The sequence below is a fragment of the Nanorana parkeri genome, unplaced genomic scaffold, assembly GCF_000935625.1.
Source record: "Nanorana parkeri isolate BGI_ZX_2015 unplaced genomic scaffold, ASM93562v1 scaffold2674, whole genome shotgun sequence".
Taxonomy (NCBI): domain Eukaryota; kingdom Metazoa; phylum Chordata; class Amphibia; order Anura; family Dicroglossidae; genus Nanorana; species Nanorana parkeri.
In genome coordinates, this window is record NW_017308942.1 from 1 (window position 1) to 18,398 (window position 18,398).

Below are 18,398 nucleotides of genomic sequence, written 5' to 3' on the forward strand. Positions count from 1 at the left end.
CTAAATATATTTGAAATATATTTCTCTTCCACGTGGGTTATGATGGGAACGTGAACTACAATTCACCTTGAGCCTATCACATTGCCATCATACTATTGCCTGGACTCTGAGAGCCTCTGTGTTTTGCATTGGGAACCTGTGAAAAAGATTTTCCACAGGTGGTACTTCACTCCCCAGAGATTGCCAAAGATCTTCCATTCTTCCTCACCTCTATGCTGGCGTGAATGTGGAAAAATTAGATCACTCCTTCATATTTGGTGAGCATGTGACTACATACGTTAGTATTGGAAAATCGTCTTCAGATTCATTTTCTCACTTACTAGCATCATGCCTTCTCCCCAACTAGCTCTCCTAGGTGTTGACTTGGACGTTTGGCCCCTTTCACAGCGCACCTTTGTAACTCATACACTAATAGCTGCTAGACTGGCAATTGCCAGGAAATGAAATCAGATTACTACTCCTATCAACAAAATTAGTGGGTCGCCCCCACCTTGGCTCCTTAGGGGGAGAGTTTGATATCAAGGAGCAAAGGTGGGGGCGACCCACTAATTTTGTTGATAGACGTTTTCACCTGGGGGTGATTCACTTATCAGGCCCTATTCCCAGTGCGTTGCCCCTACACACTGGCTTCTGAACCATGCGTAATACCTTGTGTCAATTATATCGAAATATAATCTGATTGAAAAGTTAAACCCTATCTTCTACAATTTAGATGTATTGAATTAGCAAATATAAGAATTGGAACACAGCACCTCTAAGGTAAAAGTTAAAAAACATTTGTGAAGAGAGATTGCATTGCCGTTAGGCACTAGGGATGTATTGAATGCTATATAGTAGGCAGCTACAGGCCATTGGGCCTCCCTACTATTTAAAAAAGCACTCTTCATCATTATAATAATAAACAAAAATAGGAATACAAATGATCATTGGAGTCGGAGGCACAGTAGACTCTCGATCTGGGATACACTGTTACCTCCGGGATTTGATGAGATGCTCAGACATATATGTTCGCAATTCATGACATTGGTACTTTTGAACAAATAAGAAAAGACAGGACATACCCTTTATTAATCATAATCTAATGGAATTTGGGATCGATTATAGATTACTCCACACCGTGAGGATATGCAGTTGGCACAGTTAAGTGCACTTCGATCAATGGATTACAATGATCTTAGCAGGCCAATGAATACTTATGTATTCATTGATACTATATAATACTAAATATGTCCATCGCACGGGTTAAAAACTAACATAGGCATATGAGAGTGGGTATCCCTAATGGGGATCAGATGCCTCACTAAGTGAAGAACATGAGGTTTTGCTATGGACGGAGTTCTCTGCTGGGATATCTGGACTATACTCCTTTGTCCCCCTGGCCTTTTCCATCGCCAAGTGCTCACTGTAGCTCACGTGCTTGGACATAGGTCTCTCTCACTCTCCACCCCCCTCCCCCTCCTCTAACACTCTCCCCCCCCCTAGCTCAGCCTCCTGTGCTGACATGTGTGAGTTCAAAGATCCTTTCTCGACAACCTTACTGACTGTAGTTACAGCATACCCAGTGTGTGGTTTACCGTCTGGGGTGAAATACCTGGAACCATCGACAAAAAGGTTTTTGGCCTCTGGGATAGGAGTCTCCTTCACCGGACTGATGGCTGTTGACTCAAGTTCCATCAAAGAAAGGCAGTCGTTGTGGTCCTCAAAGTGATTCCCTACTGAGTTGGAAAATTGGTTAGAAGTTGAGAGGTTAGAATGGTTAGTAAAAGTTGGAGAATTGTCATCTTTCACACCATTATCTCCCCCCTTCTGATCCTCCTTAATAACAGGAAGAAGAGACGCTGGGTTCAAAATGGTGCATCGTCTTAGAGTCAGGTTAGTAGGTGTTAGGAGAGCCACTTCGTACCTAGTCAACCTGGCAGCAGAGAGAGGTGTTTTGTCTGGGCCTGATTCAGGATCTCCTGCACTGAATGGGGAGTATAGAGGGTCAACGGGGAGTCCAAGACTATGTCACCTACCTTCTGTAATAGTACAACGCAGGCGGCCACGGCTCGTACACATCCCGGTGAGCCTCGGATGACTGTATCTAGGGCAGTTGATAGGTACATGATGGGTCGGTACCTGGACCCGTGTAGTTGGGTCAGTACTCCAGTTGCGTGGCCCTGATTTTCATGGCAAAAAAGATAGAAGGGGAGGTCATAGTTGGGCAGACCTAAAGCAGGAGCTTTGGAGAGTTCCTGGGTCAAATCCTGTAGGATTGACCAGTTGTCGTCAGCCAATTGAAAAGGTGTTAGTGATGTTACCTCAGGAAGGGGTCCTAATTTGGATGATATGTTAGGGATCCAATCTCTGCAGTAATTGATAAGTCTGAGAATGGCTCTGAATTGTCAAGTGTTTTCCGAGGTCTCTGGATGTCTTTCAGGGTCTCGACTCTCTGGGTGGTTAGATGTCGGGTACCCTGAGATATGCAATGTCCTAAAAAGATAACATTTTCCTTGCAGAACTGTAATTTCTCCTTGCTAGCCCTATTACCCGTGCAGTACTTTATACAGAAATGCTATTGTTATATAAAGTATTGCTGGGATGTGTAGTCCTCTATAGCCTGTGCCATTCTGCATTGCTGTAAATATTAGGGTTGCACCGAAAGGTACTGACACTGGGGGTCCAGTGATAGCGAGAAAAATCCATTAGTTAGATCAATGACAGTGAAAAATGTTGCATTTGGTGGTATAGAAGCTAGCAAAGTATGTGGGTTAGGTACCAGAGGAGCATCACTAATAATGATTTTGTTCAGAGCCCTTAAATCATGTACCAATCGGTATGTTGTTTCCTGGCCTTTAGCTGTCTTTTTGGCCACTGGGAATAGTGGAGTGTTACAAGGCGATTTAGTTGGTGTTAGGAATCTCAGTGTGGGGGACACAGAATCATCATCTGGTCTCCATGTCTATACAATGACTCACCAGCTGGGACACTCTGAAGATAGCTGTATCTTGCTCCAGTCAGGTTGGTCTTTGTTGCTGGGCTCTGTCGTTCTCTGGTGAGCTGCAGCCTCCCCATGGAGAGAGAGAGATCTGACCTCATGATAAGTCTGCTGTGCCGTTCCTGCTGCCTGTGATCTCTGCAGCGTCTTCTCCTCTTCAGTGGAAAATGAAACTGAAAGCAAGGTGGGCAGCTGTCAGGAGCTCCTTAAGCTCCTCCTGCTGACTGTCTCACTTGTATGGCCCCTGGAAAGAGCCGCGAAAGAGCCGCCCTTCCTCCTGGTTGTTATGCCACTGACTGGCCCTGCTGCTGGTCAATACTGCGCCCGGTGACAGTACAACCTAGGCGGCTGCTTTGTTTCCCTCACAGGGCCCCACAGCAAGGACTGGGCCCCCGGGCACCTGCCCCTTTTGCCCTGCCTTAAAGACGGCCCTGCCCGTGAGACCCACGGTTGGTGTTGTTTCACCCGAGAAGGAAACCTTGCCTCTGAGATCTTCAGATTTTAAAATGGTTCTGGCCGCGCCGGTGTCAAGGGAGGGGTTATTTTAGTTCCTCGATAAATAAGTTGATGCAGGCTGACACCGGTCTGCCAATGTCCTATTATGAATCATAGGGGTTGTCAGCCATCCCTACAACCGGAGTCGCTGGATGGTCCAGCATAAACTGCCATTTACTCAGTGGACCAGCTTGTCCGTCCGGACAGTCACGTCTTATATGGCTTCTTTCCACAACCATAGCAAACCGGTACCTTCCTGGGTTGAGTGTTCTCTTGACCCTTGGTTCCCTCACTTGTCTTTTCGCTCTGTGTAAAGGGTTTGGGAGACAAAAACCTTAGATGTTTTCTCTTGTTTCTTCCGATCCATCTCTCTCTCTATAGCAGAAAGAATGGATAGGAGGGCTGGCATAGACATCTCACGAAATTCAGGCCTAGCTAATACTAACCTGTCCTGAATTTTAGTATGGAACCTTCTAGGAATTTTGTCCTCAACATGAGATGTACTGCGGTAAGGCTCTGGCCTTTGGCTGCCGCATCAGGACCAACCGTTAGGTCGGAATCTAATGTAGTCTGCTTCAGGCGACGCCAAAAACAAGCGCATTCCTCTTCAGGATTTTGGCTCAGTTTCATTATGTCCATGGTAGAGGTGGCCCCATACAATCCAGGGGTTTTCTCAGTAGGGCCGTACAGAACTCCTTACCCCCGGAGGTTGTCTGCTCATGAGTAGTGATGTTGCAGCTTGCTATGACACCCTCCGCCATCTCATCTCCTATTTTAGCCCTCAGAACTCTGGCGCAATCCGTTCCACTCATACCAAAACTGAACTGATTCTGACCAAACATCCTTGCGAACTCCCGCCGGTTTGCCCTATAGTCTGGCAGATCAGCTAGGATGCTCCTGACCTCTGAGGACGTAAAAGGGACATGCCATACCAACCTCTCCCCCTGGATCCTTTCCCCGTTAGCATCGTATTGCTGCACCCGGACTGGATAAGTACCGGGGCAGGTGTATACTGTGGGGGTGGTTTTAACGGTGGGCTAACATAAACAGTCTCACCCACAGTTGTTTCTGACCCTAAGCCCCCCAGGGAGGGATATAGCGTACGGACAGCGGTAGCAAAACTCCTTAATGCTCTTATACACTCCATACGGTTTTGTCTCCTAGTAGCAATCATCCCCCTTGACTCACATAGCATTTGTAAATCCCCAGTTGAGAAAAGTTCATAGCTAGTGTTGGAATAGGAAGGAAAGGTTTCAGATGTTATAGACGGAGATTGAGGTAGAGAGACAGTGTGAGGAGATCGATCCTGAGTAGAATCCAGGTTTGCGCTACAAGATGGAGAAGTTGGAGAAAGAGGGGTAGTGATAGTGGGACCAGCAATAGCAGGGGTTTCAGGAAAGACAAGAGTAGTTTCAGCATCAGAGGATCCAGCTTGTCTCTGCAGGGTTAGCCCAGAGAGGGCTTCCTCCACTTCCCTTACTGGATCCCCACATTCGGCTATCCCTTCAGGCCAGGTATACATCACACGGTTCTTCCGGACTGAAACCGCCTTCTGCACGCCCTGCCGATTAACCATCATAGACTTCTGAAGCCATAACTGAGCTATATCTAAAGTCCCAGATGCCTGCAGCCTGGGTCTAAACTCGGTGATGAGTTTCTCCAATCTCTAGCCATCAAAGGTCCCCTCCAAGGGAATGCACCACGCGGTACCCTTGGACCATTTGTGCCACGCTTTAAGGGGTTTCATGGCCTGAACCCCAAACCCAGATCTCATGTACTGGGAGGCTGTCTGACTGTGGGAGTCCTCTTTTTCCCTCCCTAATATGGATGGCTCATTGCCCATGACGATTCGAACCGGCTTTTTTACAGTAACTCTGCGTCCAGAGTACCGTTGCACCAACTTTAGGAGCAGTACCGCCCGGTGACTATTCTCACGGTACCGGCTTGCTTCCGAACTCCGATTATTGTACACGGCCCAACGCCTGTCAGCTAGAAACTGAAAACCACTGTGGTATGTTAACAGCTATCCGCGCCTTAGCACCCACACACCCAACTCCGACTATTTTACACAGGCTAATGTTGGGGGCCTTAGAATCCACTCCTCACTTTGTAGGCTAAAACAGACGTGTCCCGATCCCCCGCTTATACGGCAGCGGCCCACCGTCCACACGTTTGTTTTAACCCTACTCCGTGTCGTAAGACAGCCCCAGAATACCACAAAGATCCTCCTCTATACAATACAATGCCTTGTTACCGTCTACTCACAGAATGTACAATGTCTCCACCTGAAACCCGCACAGAAAGTGGTATCACCACTAAGTACCCGCAAATCAGCACAAAACCAAAATGATTCCACCCGAAAAGTAAATCCAATGTAACAATGGACTAATTACACTCTACATTGAACTCCACCAAAAACAGAAAAATAATTAAAAAAAAAGTTACACAAAAACAGAAAAGTTACAAAAAGACAAAATAATTACCCTGGAAGAACAGACATTTAATGCAAAAATAAACACACCGCTTTCAATAGGCACCAAAACTCAGTTAAAGGTGAACCAGCTCCACTTAAAACTGAATTCTTCGTTAAAACATGCAGCACCAAAACAAATACCACACAAACGGAATTTAGTTCAAAAACTGCAACAATACTACTAAAACTGCCCTCTAATACTAAAACCCAACAATTATAATCGATGTATAAAAATCAATGCAAAAGCAAAATGGTGGCCGGCCACATGGTCTCACACAAAGGAAAACAAAATGGTCGCCGGCCACATGGTTCTTTGTGCCACAACAAAATGGTCGCTCTGAAATCCAGTAAAAACACAAAGAAATACACCAATAACTGAGCCTTAGAGCCTAGAAAGCAAAAAACGCATCGATTTCAAACTAAACTGATTTCCAGCCCAAAAACGAATAGATTTCCGCTCAGCGCTGAATCTCAGCCTAAACAATAGACTAACGTTGCTTAGTTTACTATATTACAAAACACTGGACTACACATACACAGCAGCCCTCTCACCACACACGTCCCAATCTGACCATACAATCTCTGCACAATCAACTTCAGATCCACCCAAAACTACACAACACAAAGCACTTACCTAATCCATCCAATCAGGCATGCCCCTGCACCACACAGCCGCTGTTAGATCCAAAGGAAACTGCACAATCGGACTGTAGGGTGTATGCTGAGCTTAAATTTTATTGGCTGGGGCCCTATAGAGGACAGCAGTATAGGCTTTCTCCCCAATCAATACCCCTATCCCAAGTATCAAATATTAACCCAAAAACCCCAAAATTATACAAAGAGAGCAGACGCAAAAGAGGTTCTTTTGCTGAGCAGAATTTTACCTGACAGCGGACAGAGAGAGCAGATTCTGGCTTCAGAACAACAAAACATTTCAAAAGTTTAAATACATTTATTTACCCAATGGCCGGCCTTTTGTTCCTCTGAACACGAATCCGCTCTCCGCTCTTGGTCAGCTGTGCAGAAAACTCTTTCGGCTCCTACCAGTGACTCGCCATTTGTTATAGAAATTAATATCGTATTTAAATCCGCTGCGCTTAAAAGCACAGTTCTCTGCTCTCCCGGTGTAATTTGGCTGAACATGCTCAGCAAGGAAACACGGACACTCGCTGTTGTCTCGTCAGATCCTCAGTCGCTGTCCTCCTCACTTGAGGAAGACATTTTTTATTTATAGGGGTAACACAGGAAGTGCTGGCCACAACAGCCACCACTTCCTCATACAACAATAGAATACAGAGCCAGCCAATTAAACACATGTATACATCTGAATAGACGATGGAAAAGGGGAGTGTATGCTCATGCATGTGAAGCACCGTGCACAGTTACCAGCTGCTTGTTCATGTTTCACGTGCACATTTGTGAACAATGGATTTCCCGCCAAAAACACTTACACAAAGGAAGCAGCATGTTTGCACATGGACGACGCCATCTTTAATCTCCCGTTAACACTGGAGCGAACTTTATCCAGCATTGCTCAGTGAGCAATGCCCAATAAAGTTATTATGATTCGCATAGATGGGAGCTTATCTGCGATGCCATACCACTTCCAGCGCGCTGATCAGACAAATCAGAAATACCAACGCACGTTCCTTTCAAAAAGGCAGATATGTATCTTAAGTAATACTATGTTCTCATAGCAAATGCATCCACGCCAATAAATCCGCGCACTGTGCAGGGGCCCTAGCTTGGCATCCACACACTCGCTAAGAGAACATTGCTCCACCACGCATATCCACTCCAATGGTTTATTCCCAGTGCCGAATAATCCGGGTCACGCTCCAATCGAGCGTGACGCAGAAATCCGGGTACACTGAGAGACATGATGACAATATTACACTAAAAACACATACCAGTAAAATTTCCACAACACTTCAGGGGTTCTGGCAGGGGGTGTTGGGGGTGTACGGGGGAGTGTTGATCTAGCTCAGACCTTCTTAATCTGTGGGTCGCGACCCCATGTGGGGTCGCGCAAGTGAGTGGGGGGGGGGTCGCGATCGAAATTCCGCAGCCATCAGAGGGTTTCAGCAGGTACTTGAGTGAGGGGCCAATGCAGCATTTAGTGGGGGGCCAGTAGCCCCAATCCTAATTTTGGTTGCCCCTGTCTGCCTGACATCTTGCATCTGGGTTTCTGCTGCCATGAAACCCGAACACAGCATTCAAAACCCGGACTGTCCGGGTGAATCCTGGACAGGTGGCAACCCTAGTGGTAGCTGCTGGAACGCACCACAATCGCTCACAAAACTTCCCCCTGCGTTCTGAAAGTCAGTGGCACTCCAGCCACGCCCCCCTGCCCGCAGTGCGGAGGGGTGGCAAAACATTGCCTGCGGAGACAGGGGCGTGGCCTGGCCACAGACAGAGATGGCTGCATGATTTGAGGCTCTCGAAGACATCCCTCTGTAAGCGACTCACAACAACCACACACGCAACTTCAGATTCCCTAACCTGCCTGTTCTACTCCCCGCTGCATTGATCAGCATGACTAAGGGAAAGAATAAGCAGAAAGGACCTCTCAGGCTCACAGACTACTATCCTCCTCACAGGACAGCAGGGAGACAAGATGGCGCAGGTGCAGCTCCTGTGTTTACCTCACACAGATCTCGCTCCTCACACAGCGGCAGCCAGGACTCTGACATGGATGACAACAACAGCACTTCACCTCTGCATTCAAAGGACCTTTCCAAGAGGCCAGCTAGCTCTCCTCTCAGCTCTCCACACACCAAGGAGCTTGTGAGTAAAAAAAAATCAAACCAGCACACTCTCACAGGCCCCCCCTCTGAGGGCCCCCCTTAACCCCTTCTTAACCCCTTCGTGACTGACGACGTACAGTGTACGTCGCCAGCATCGGGGCTGTTTAAACAGACTCCCGGCGACTTTTGCCGCCGGGACTCTGTTTAAACTTGTAGAGCCGACTGTCGGCTTTACAACAGAAGCGATCCTGGCGACTTACCTGTCGCCAGATCGCTTCTGCGTCCCGAAGAAGGGGCCGCACCGAGTTATGCCATGGATGGGCGATGAGCTGAGCTGGTGGAGGTGGGCAGGACCCCCTCCGCCTAGGGCGTTCCACTCAGATGTGCGAGGACCCATAATGGGATCGCACGACCCTCCCGCGAACCCACAGTATAGTCTGCACACGATCTGGCGTAAGATCAAAGGGGGCCTTCATTAAGTCTATCGGCCATAGGGTTGTGAAAGCTTAAAGTTTGCAATATGATGTATTCTCCATTTTTCTTTTTATTGCATTGTATCTGTTCCGTGGCTGCGTCCACTGCTTCTACGTTGGGAATTGTTTCCCCTGCTTGCTATGTACGCTTATATATGTTTGCTCCAAAAAAAAAAAAAAGATACATAAAACATTGCCTGCGTTCTGTTCTACTGCAAACACAGAAAATGCTGCATGCTCTATTTTTTTGGGTTTGCAGTGGAACACAATACAAGCAATATTTTGCCACCCGTCCGATCGCACTGTGGGCAGGGGGGTTTGGCTGTGGTGCCACTGACTTCAATGCACTGCCACGCCCTCCCCCGCCCCAAAACGCAGGGGGACGTTTTAGTGAGCGATTGCGGTGCGTTCCAGCAGCTACCGCTCTGGAACGCACCGCAATTGGTGTAAACAAGCCCTAAGTAAAACACACACAAGCTTATTATAAAAAGTATATATACTATTAATCACAATTTCTCTAATCATCCCACTGCCCACACAAATGCTGGATTTCTCCCACATGCAGTGCAGGAACACAATTTTCCAGTGAGGTGCCAGTACACTTCTTTTTTTTTTGCCCAGTGCACCACACCACCGCACAGCACTTCTAAGGGCCCGTTCACACCAACTGTGGTGCGTTCCAGAGCGGTAGCTGCTGGAATGCACAGCAATTGCACACTAAGCTCCCCCCTTCGTTCTGGGGCAGGAGGGGGCACAGTGCGATTGGATGGGTAACAAAACATTGCCTGCGTTCCGGTCCAGTGCCAACACAAAAAAATGCCGCTTGCGTTGGCACTGGACTGGAACGCAGGCAATGTTTTGCTACCCGTCTGATTGCACTGGGGGGTAGCATGGCTGCGGTGCCATTCACTTCAATGCACTGCCCCCTCCCGCCCTAGAAAGAAGGGCAGAGTTTAGTGTGCGACTCTGAACACACCGCCGTTGATGTGAACAAGCCCTAAGACACCACACAGCATGGGAGGGGCTATGGCGGTGCATTGAAGTCAATTGGTGTGAATGGGCCCTTAAGGGATAGTTCACACCATCCTCAGTGCATTCCGGCCCACTTGCGACCTGAACAAACTGGATTGCATTGCGGCCAGCTCAATTTGTTGTGGGGCGTGGCAGTGAAGGGAATGGCACCATAGCCACACCCTCCTGCCACAATGTGGTTGGCCGCACGGGAACGCAAGGCACATCAGTAAAAAGGCTGCAAGCACTATTTTTTTCTGACCTGACCAGACCGGAATGCCGGCATTGATGTGCCATGCGTTCCCGTGCGGCCAATCGCATTGTGGGCCAGAGGGCATGGCTGAGGTGCCATTCACTTCACTGCACCGCCACGCCCCATCCCGCCCCACAACAAATTGAGCATCATTGAAGTAAATAGCACCGTAGCCACTCCCTCCAGCCGCAATGCGATCGCCCGCAAGGGATCGCAAGGCACATTGTGCCTGCAGTGCATTCGAGTGCGGTGCGATCAAAATGGTGCTTGCAGCATTTTTATTGCACCACACCCAAACGCACTGGCATAGTGACAATTTAAAAAAAAAATGTTAATGTCACTTTGCTGCAATGAAACGAACGATACGAACATGAAACGGAAATTAACATTCGTACCGAATACCGCTAACGAATTTCGTCCGAATCCCGAAATAACGCAAAATCCGAATCAAAACAACATGAAACTAAACAATTTTTTTGCCGGTGCACATGTCTAGTGTCCAGTGGGTCACGAAGCCCTGCGTCCAGTGGGTTACGAAGCCCTGCGTCCAGCAGGTAATGTATAAGTTTAAGTATAATGTATAAGTATAAGCTGCTATGTACAGAGACTGATGTGACGGGGGGCATTATAGTGTAAGCTTCTCTGTACAGAGACTGATGGGACCGGGGCTGCAACAACTGTTGGTGCTGCAAAATCGATGATGGAAAATGTTGTCAACATTTTCCATCGTCAATTAGTTAGCTTTCGATTAGTTGCCCCTGTTTTGCGGCTCCACACGCACCACACGCTTTATGCCGCACCTGCTTCCCGCCCAGGGGGGGGGCCCTAGCCTAAAGCCGTGTAAGGGGCCCCGAAATTTCTGATGGCTGCCCTGATCATACTTACCAGTAATTTTCCTTTCCCGGTGCCTATCCATGGATACTCTGGAGGCTAGATACTTGAAGGCCTAGGGGGAGTCACTCTCTCACTTTTATAGATTTTAACTGGTCCGTAGGTGGGATAGGGGGTGAGGCCTATTGCAGGTATGCTGCCATGGATAGACACCAGGGAAAGGAAAATTACCGGTAAGTATGATACAATTTTCCGTTTTGTAGTCCAGAGAAATTGACGGGTATTGCTAACTGATAGCACAGACAAAGAGCACAGAAAGAAATGAGCTCACAACATTTCTGGCAGGATCAACAGATATATTTTTGCACTTATTGAACAGATGTAACAAAACACTGCGTATGATATGCTAGACCAGAAAGGTAGCAAATAGGAGCAGTCCATTGTTAGGATTTACATATATTTAAAGCTAGTATATGTTTTATTTAATATACTTTAAGAAACTCTTAATACTCAAAAAAACATTGAACACGTATTATATATCACTTCTACATAATTTTGTTCATTCTAGGCACATATTTGGTGTGTCCAACTTTTCTAAACAGGTCATTTCTCTTTCCTTTTTTTCATTTAACACTTATACAAAAAAAATCATATAATATGAATAACTGATATACTCACAGAGCTAGTAGTAGCTAGCCAGATTCAGATGGATGTGTTCTGTAATGTTTTGCAGTTTATCCAAATCACTTGTTCAATTCTAAAGATTGTAAGGAACATATCCTAGCATTTATAGTCACACAGATTACTCACATTAATCCAGTCACAATCAGGACCGGTGCTAGGATTCTTGCCTACACAGGCAAGGTGCATTTTTGCGCCCCCTCCCTCCCCGACCCCCTGTAAAAACAGGGCATTTTGACAAGTACTTGAACTTGTCAGAATGCCCCGATGTTTGCGCTATGGTTTTTTTTTTCTTCACTTACCTTCGGCGCTGGAGAGCAGCGGCGAGTCAGCGCTGGTCCGGTGGGAGGAGCTCCAGGTGGGGTCCTAATTTAGCTGGCCAGCGAATGCCTGAGGTGCCGCGCGTGTCGGGATCCTCTGGCAGTCGCCGACCAGCTAAATTAGGACCCCACCTGGAGCTTCTCCCACTGGACCAGCGCTGACTTGCCGCTGCTCTCCCGCATCGAAGGTAAGTGAAAAAAAAAACAACAAAACATAGCGCAAACATCGGGGCATTTTGACAAGTACAAGTACTTGTCAAAATGCCCTATTTTTCCACCCTCACCCTGCAGCGCCCTCAGGCGGCCGCCTGACTTGCCTTGCGGTAGCGCCGGGCCTGGTCACAATGGAATGTGTCCAGGCAAATGATGATTGTCCAAGAACAAGATGGGAGGTGTACACATTTTTAGAAACACCCTGTTCCAATTACATAATTTGATCCCTTGGTGCTAGAGAGTCTGCAACAGGTGTTAATCATTTAGTTTACATAGTTGAAGAAGAACTCCAGGATTATTAAAAATAATCCTGGCAGTGGGGCTATCCCTGCACTACAAGGGCTAAGTGCTCATTTTGGTCTGGGGGAAAAAAATAAAGAAGAGATATTCACCAGATCCTCAGTCCTGTGGCAGTAATCACTCACCTCCCACTTCTCACTGCCTCGGCTGTGGTATGTCCCTTGGAGGTCCTCATGCTAATGGACTGCATTAGATGTGATAACATCACAGGTCCTTAGAGCGTCAGAGCCTGGGGAAGAAGAGGCTGCAGGGACCAGCCTAGCAGCCAGATGGTACCTAGAATCGGGTATTTCTTCTTCATTTTTGCTCCCTAAACAAACAACCACTTAACTCTTCCAGTTAAAATGTAAAAATCCTTGAGTTCTTTAAAGGTGTGAGCTGTGGAATCGCCAGGTTAGAGATATTACAATGGCATTATAGGTGGCTATAAATACTGAGGTATTTACTAGACACTCATTAGAACTAAAGAAGTGGTTTGGGTAAGCTGTAAAATATCTTAAACATTACAGTATAAGTTGAATATGACTAGCTACTACTGGGTCCTTGGCCAATCAGTATTGCTTTACTGTAGTTGAAATAACGGAGGTAACTCCTGTCCTGTCTGACATGGATGGTATGAATAGTTCAATAGAATTACGCAGGAAAGAGAGCTTACATGTATGTAAAACTGTCTTGTCTGCAGAGTTCAGCCTTAAAGTGACATTAAACCCTCAGATTTTTTAACATAAACCAATACTGTAATGTGTGCCTTACTGTAATCCATGGTTGTTTCCCTTCTCTTTGCTGCTCTTCCTTTTAAATCTGTATCTCCTCTCATGCTGGGCAGAACTTCTGTTTTGCAGCAGACTGCCTTGTCTCAGGAATGGATACACGGTGTCTGTGTATACGTTTGTATAGGCTTGTAACCTGAGCCAGCACTACAGGAAGAGGCCCTGAGCTGAAAAGGGAAGTTCTCCCCAAGCATGAGAAGACATGAGGATTTAAAAGGAAGAGCAGCAAAGAGAAGGGAAACAACCATGGATTACAGTAAGGCACACATTACAGTATTGGTTTATGTTAAAAAATCTGAGGGTTTAATGTCACTTTAATCACAGTAGTGGTGGTCATATTTGACCTGGCATAAATTCATTGAAAATATTGCAATTTACATGTTGTATACAGTTGCAAAAATATGCCAAAATGTTCACAATTAATAAAAACCTGTATTGAGAAAAAAGTGGGCACTGCCTTTACTGATGTCCTTTGAAATGCTAATTTCCTGTACCCCCCTACTACTTTGTGAGCCTGTGATCATTCAGAGCATTACGACCATTGGATGAGCATGACATCTGGGCAACTATGGTTTTTAGGAGAGGGTCAGCCAAAGCAGCTCAGTTTGTCTACATGCAGGTCTCCTTTTAAATAAATTGAAAATTATTTTCACCTGTTTAATAAATGGATCAGACTTTGTAGAAGGAATAGGACATTGAGATTGTGGCGTTTATAACTAGTAATAAAACCAGTAAAATTATATAGAAATTAAATAGCACCTACTTTCTACAAATAGGTAAATAAAAAAGTCAAAGAGATAAATTAGGAGATGCTGAGAGTGTTTGATTTGATCTCTTCATAAATAGTGCCATGTTATCACAATTAGGACCTACTTGAAGTGGGTTTTACATTCCCATAGACTGGTACTGGAATGTAAAACCAGCTTAAAGCAAAAATGAGCCCAATAACACAGGCCCTTAAGGTGCCCATAGATCTTACAACCATTGCAAGACTTTTGTCTTGCGATGGTTGTAAGGTCATTAAAAAAAAAAACGTACGATCTGCCCATCTTGGACAGGCAGATCGTACTTGCGATAATCGCAAGCCCGCCCCGCTGAGGGGCTTGCTTCCAATGACCGCAATGCTGAACGGGCAGTGTGCACTTGCGCACACCGGTCCGTGCGGCAATTATCTTACGAGCATGCCACAAACCAGCCGAAAATCGTACGATTCTCGGCTGGTTTTCAAACATGTTCGTAAGACAAAAGTAGTGCGACCGTACAGTAGAAACAGTCGCACGCCTTCCACACACCTTGCGATTATCGTACGATAATTGTAAGGTGTGTGGGCACCTTTTATACAGCAGACTGCACTACAGGTTAACACCTGAAGACGTATGGGAGGCAGGGACCTAAAAGTGGGGCAGATGTATGACTTTTCATTTGTACCTATAACTAAAAATTAAAGTAATATCATCAGAGATTGTTGATCCAGGGAATATATGATTGACATTTTTCCCCTTTTGTAGCAATATGGACCATAATCGGTTGCCTTCCTGTGTGTATAGGGCTCTGTATATTGAGGTATTCAACTTATTTAATATATTTTTTTTTTATTCAATAAACTCAATGGACTTGTCTTTTTTCAACCTATGTAATTAAGGAACACCTGTTACTATACTTATCCTATGCATATCATAATAATGCAGATTTTTCTATCATTCAAGATATTGAAGAAAAAGAGAATAGATTTATGGTAAGATGAACATCCCAAAAAACTGCAAGCATGGTGTGTGTAGCAGGTGGCTAATATTGTCATAGCAAAGGAGTGTTGAGTAATTGAAAGACAGAAAAAAAAATATTTTACCTGAAACATCTCTTAACCAGTTGACATCCGCGGTGTTAAACCCCCTTCCCATCCAGGCCATTTTTCAGTATTCAGCGCTGCGGTACTTTGACTGACATTTATTCCGTCATGCAGCGCTGTACTGAAATGAATTTTATACCCTTTTTTGGGGACAGATAGAGCTTTCTTTTGGTGGTATTTATTCACCACTGGGGGTTTTATTTTTTTACTATATTAAGGAAAAATTACCGAAATATAAAAAAAAAAAACAGTTTCCCCTATATTAAATGATAAAACATTTATTATTACCCAATTTTTTGGTAAAATATAAAAGATGGGGTCACGTCGGGTAAAAAGACACTAAACATGTCAAGCCTTAAAATTGCGTGCGCGCGCGAAACCTCAAAAAACGATAATACCCAAAATTGGCCCTAGGCGACGCTTTAAAAGCTGTTACCGCTCATCAGTTTAGTGTTATCAGTGATTGATGGCCCTAAAATGATTGCTCTCACTGCGACGTTCGCGGCGATATGTAACATGTGTAGCGCAATTGTAATTTTTGCGCGCTGGGGCACCGGACGCGTATTTACGTTTATAGGCGCGTAAACGTGGGGGTGGGGGAGTTAAACATTTTGGGGGGGTTTTTTCCCCTTTTTTTATATGTGGCTTTTATTTTATTTTATTTTTTTATGTGTTACTTTTCTTTTTTTTTTTTTATATTTTTTTTTTGCACTTATTGTTATTGCTATTATATAGGGGGATAACAACCCCCTATATAATAGCAAAGGCACACTGACAGGTCCTCTTTATGGAGATATTAGGGGTCTAGACGGCAACCCGCAGATGCTGCAGTGCCGTCCGTCCGTTTTTTTACTACGGGCGGACAGCAAGAGGTTAATTAAATCTGTATGCTATTTTTCCAACAAAGACATTTTTTTTAGAATCACTTGCTGACTTTAACTGTATTATGATTCCTTTTATTTGTATATACCATTAAGATACCATTGACATTTTTTGTTTTTGTGGCAAATTCAAAAGTTTCAAAAGTTTTGAACAAGGATAGCTTATGTATTTCTATTCAATTTCCATAAGTTCTATCCCACTCCCAATAGCCATACCGATCTAGAAGTTTGTAAACTTACTTAATGAAGATGACCATAGGATTTACTTCCTCAATGCATTGACACAATTTCACTCAGCCCTGTGAATATGCACTTCCTTGTGATACAAACTCCCATAAAGCCTGCCTTCTGAACTACAAGTCAACATCTGAACAATGTAACATTATCATTGCTTGCTGGAAGCAATGCATTATGGACTATATATTGTTAAAAAAAATTGAGATTGCATCACATCAAGCAGCAGGTAAAGAGATGCAAAGTACACTGGGAATCCAGGAAGGTGTTGCAAATGATGGGCAGACAGAAGGTAGCACTCACTAAAAATACAAGGAATTGTTTCAAGTAAGCTTTGATTGCATTATCAAAAAGCAACTATAGTATGTATTCCTATTACAATGTTGATATTATAAAACAATACTATATGCTGTAACTTTAGAACTCCTTTAACATAACTCTTGCACATAAATCTTGCACCTGTCCATACCATCTAAGAAACGTCAGTAACTCTATACATCTTTCCCTGGATTTAACAGACCTCGCTTCCTCCCAAAAAAACAGAAGGACACGACCTTTTTTAAAATTTATGATAAATACTTAAAAACATAAATGGCCATTCCCTTATATTATCTTGCAGCATGTCTCTTTGGCAAATGCAGAATCCATTGCATGCCTAAGATGTAATCTCTGTAATCTCTCCTTCCATCACCCCATTGAGACAGTTTGGTTCTTGCAGTTGGACAGCAGCTGGACCTTTTTTTGTGTTGAATGAACCTGGAGCAAGCGGTGCCGATAAAAGATTAAATATCCTGGAAGGATGAACCCAGCAAAGGAAAAGATCAATAGACCAAGGTTTACCTGAAGAAAAAAAGAGAAGAGTCAAGAAAAAATGTTCTTTAAAATGCCCTATTCACAATGTTTGTGAATCTAACAAAGTAAAAAAAAAAGCATGGAGAGTATGTGCAAAAAACCCTCTAAAAACAAACACACCGAAAAGAGTAGAAATGATAAATGGAAGTGCAAACACCATTATGGGTAACTTACATCTGAGAGGATACAATTAACCATCAAAATTGTAACACACCCTGAAGTTGAGCCTTATGGAGAATACTTCTGTCTCCACATAGGTTCCTAGGTAAGTCTGCGGTCACACTTAATGCTCAGGGACCCTGTCTTTGTTTCAGTACGGGTGTCAAGGTAATAGAAAGGTGTACAAAACAACCGATTTGCCACAGGGGTGCCCAGTTCATGTACATAGAACCAGATATTTCGGTAATATGTAAAACAGACAACAATCCTGTGTATAGAATTAATTTTAATATTCATTGAATTAGAACAGAAAACAATGCAATTTGTGTTTCGAGATCGACCTGAACTTTACATGTTCACAGTTTGGGAAAAAAGTTAACTTCGGTTAGGTGCCATAGTATGGCCAATAATGCAGGTCTGAAAATGTACCAACCCCTTCCTATAAAAGTCAACTTTCCCATCAGTCTTTCGTCTGCGTGTTGGAATTGGAGTTTACAGGGACAGCTGACAGAGCGATTTTTAGGGAAAGATGGTTACCTCTGTACAGTGTTACATACACAGTGCTATATGCAGTGATGTATTGTGCCACTATTACATTACAGTGAATTGCAGTGTGGTGAGCTGCAGAGAGTGGACTGTGTACCCTCCCTGTATTCACTGTGCTTCATTAGTGTGAATTGCACAGTGGTGGGGTACCACAATTTCTGCTGCTGTATAGCTGCTGCCCCCTCCTTTGCTGTCTTTGGGGGGTTGCTTTATTATTAGGGTTCTTTTATTTGTCACTTTTTAAGTACCTGTACAGAAAATTAAATAAACAAGGGTTTGAGTTATAGTATTTTAGGGTTGGTGTTAAAAGTTTAATTTTTTAGGTATTTTTTTTTT

General features: G+C 44.6%; 1 protein-coding gene and 1 long non-coding RNA gene across 2 annotated transcripts in view; both read right to left on the minus strand.

Moving 5' to 3' along the window:
- Nucleotides 1-11,991: 11,991 nt before the first annotated feature.
- Nucleotides 11,992-12,672, minus strand: LOC108802129. The gene is made up of 3 exons (XR_001942198.1): nucleotides 12,605-12,672; nucleotides 12,155-12,157; nucleotides 11,992-12,065 (listed from the first exon to the last, which is right to left on the minus strand). It is a non-coding gene; the product is annotated as an uncharacterized LOC108802129 (long non-coding RNA).
- A 4,383-nt stretch (nucleotides 12,673-17,055) lies between these two features.
- The window catches only part of LOC108802128 (large neutral amino acids transporter small subunit 3-like), a 77,745-nt gene continuing 76,402 nt past the window's right edge, over nucleotides 17,056-18,398 (minus strand). Inside the window, exon 5 of the mRNA XM_018574014.1 lies at nucleotides 17,056-17,345. Coding sequence (XP_018429516.1) covers nucleotides 17,193-17,345 — 153 coding nt within the window. The 3' untranslated portion in view covers nucleotides 17,056-17,192. The remainder of the gene's footprint in view (nucleotides 17,346-18,398) is intronic.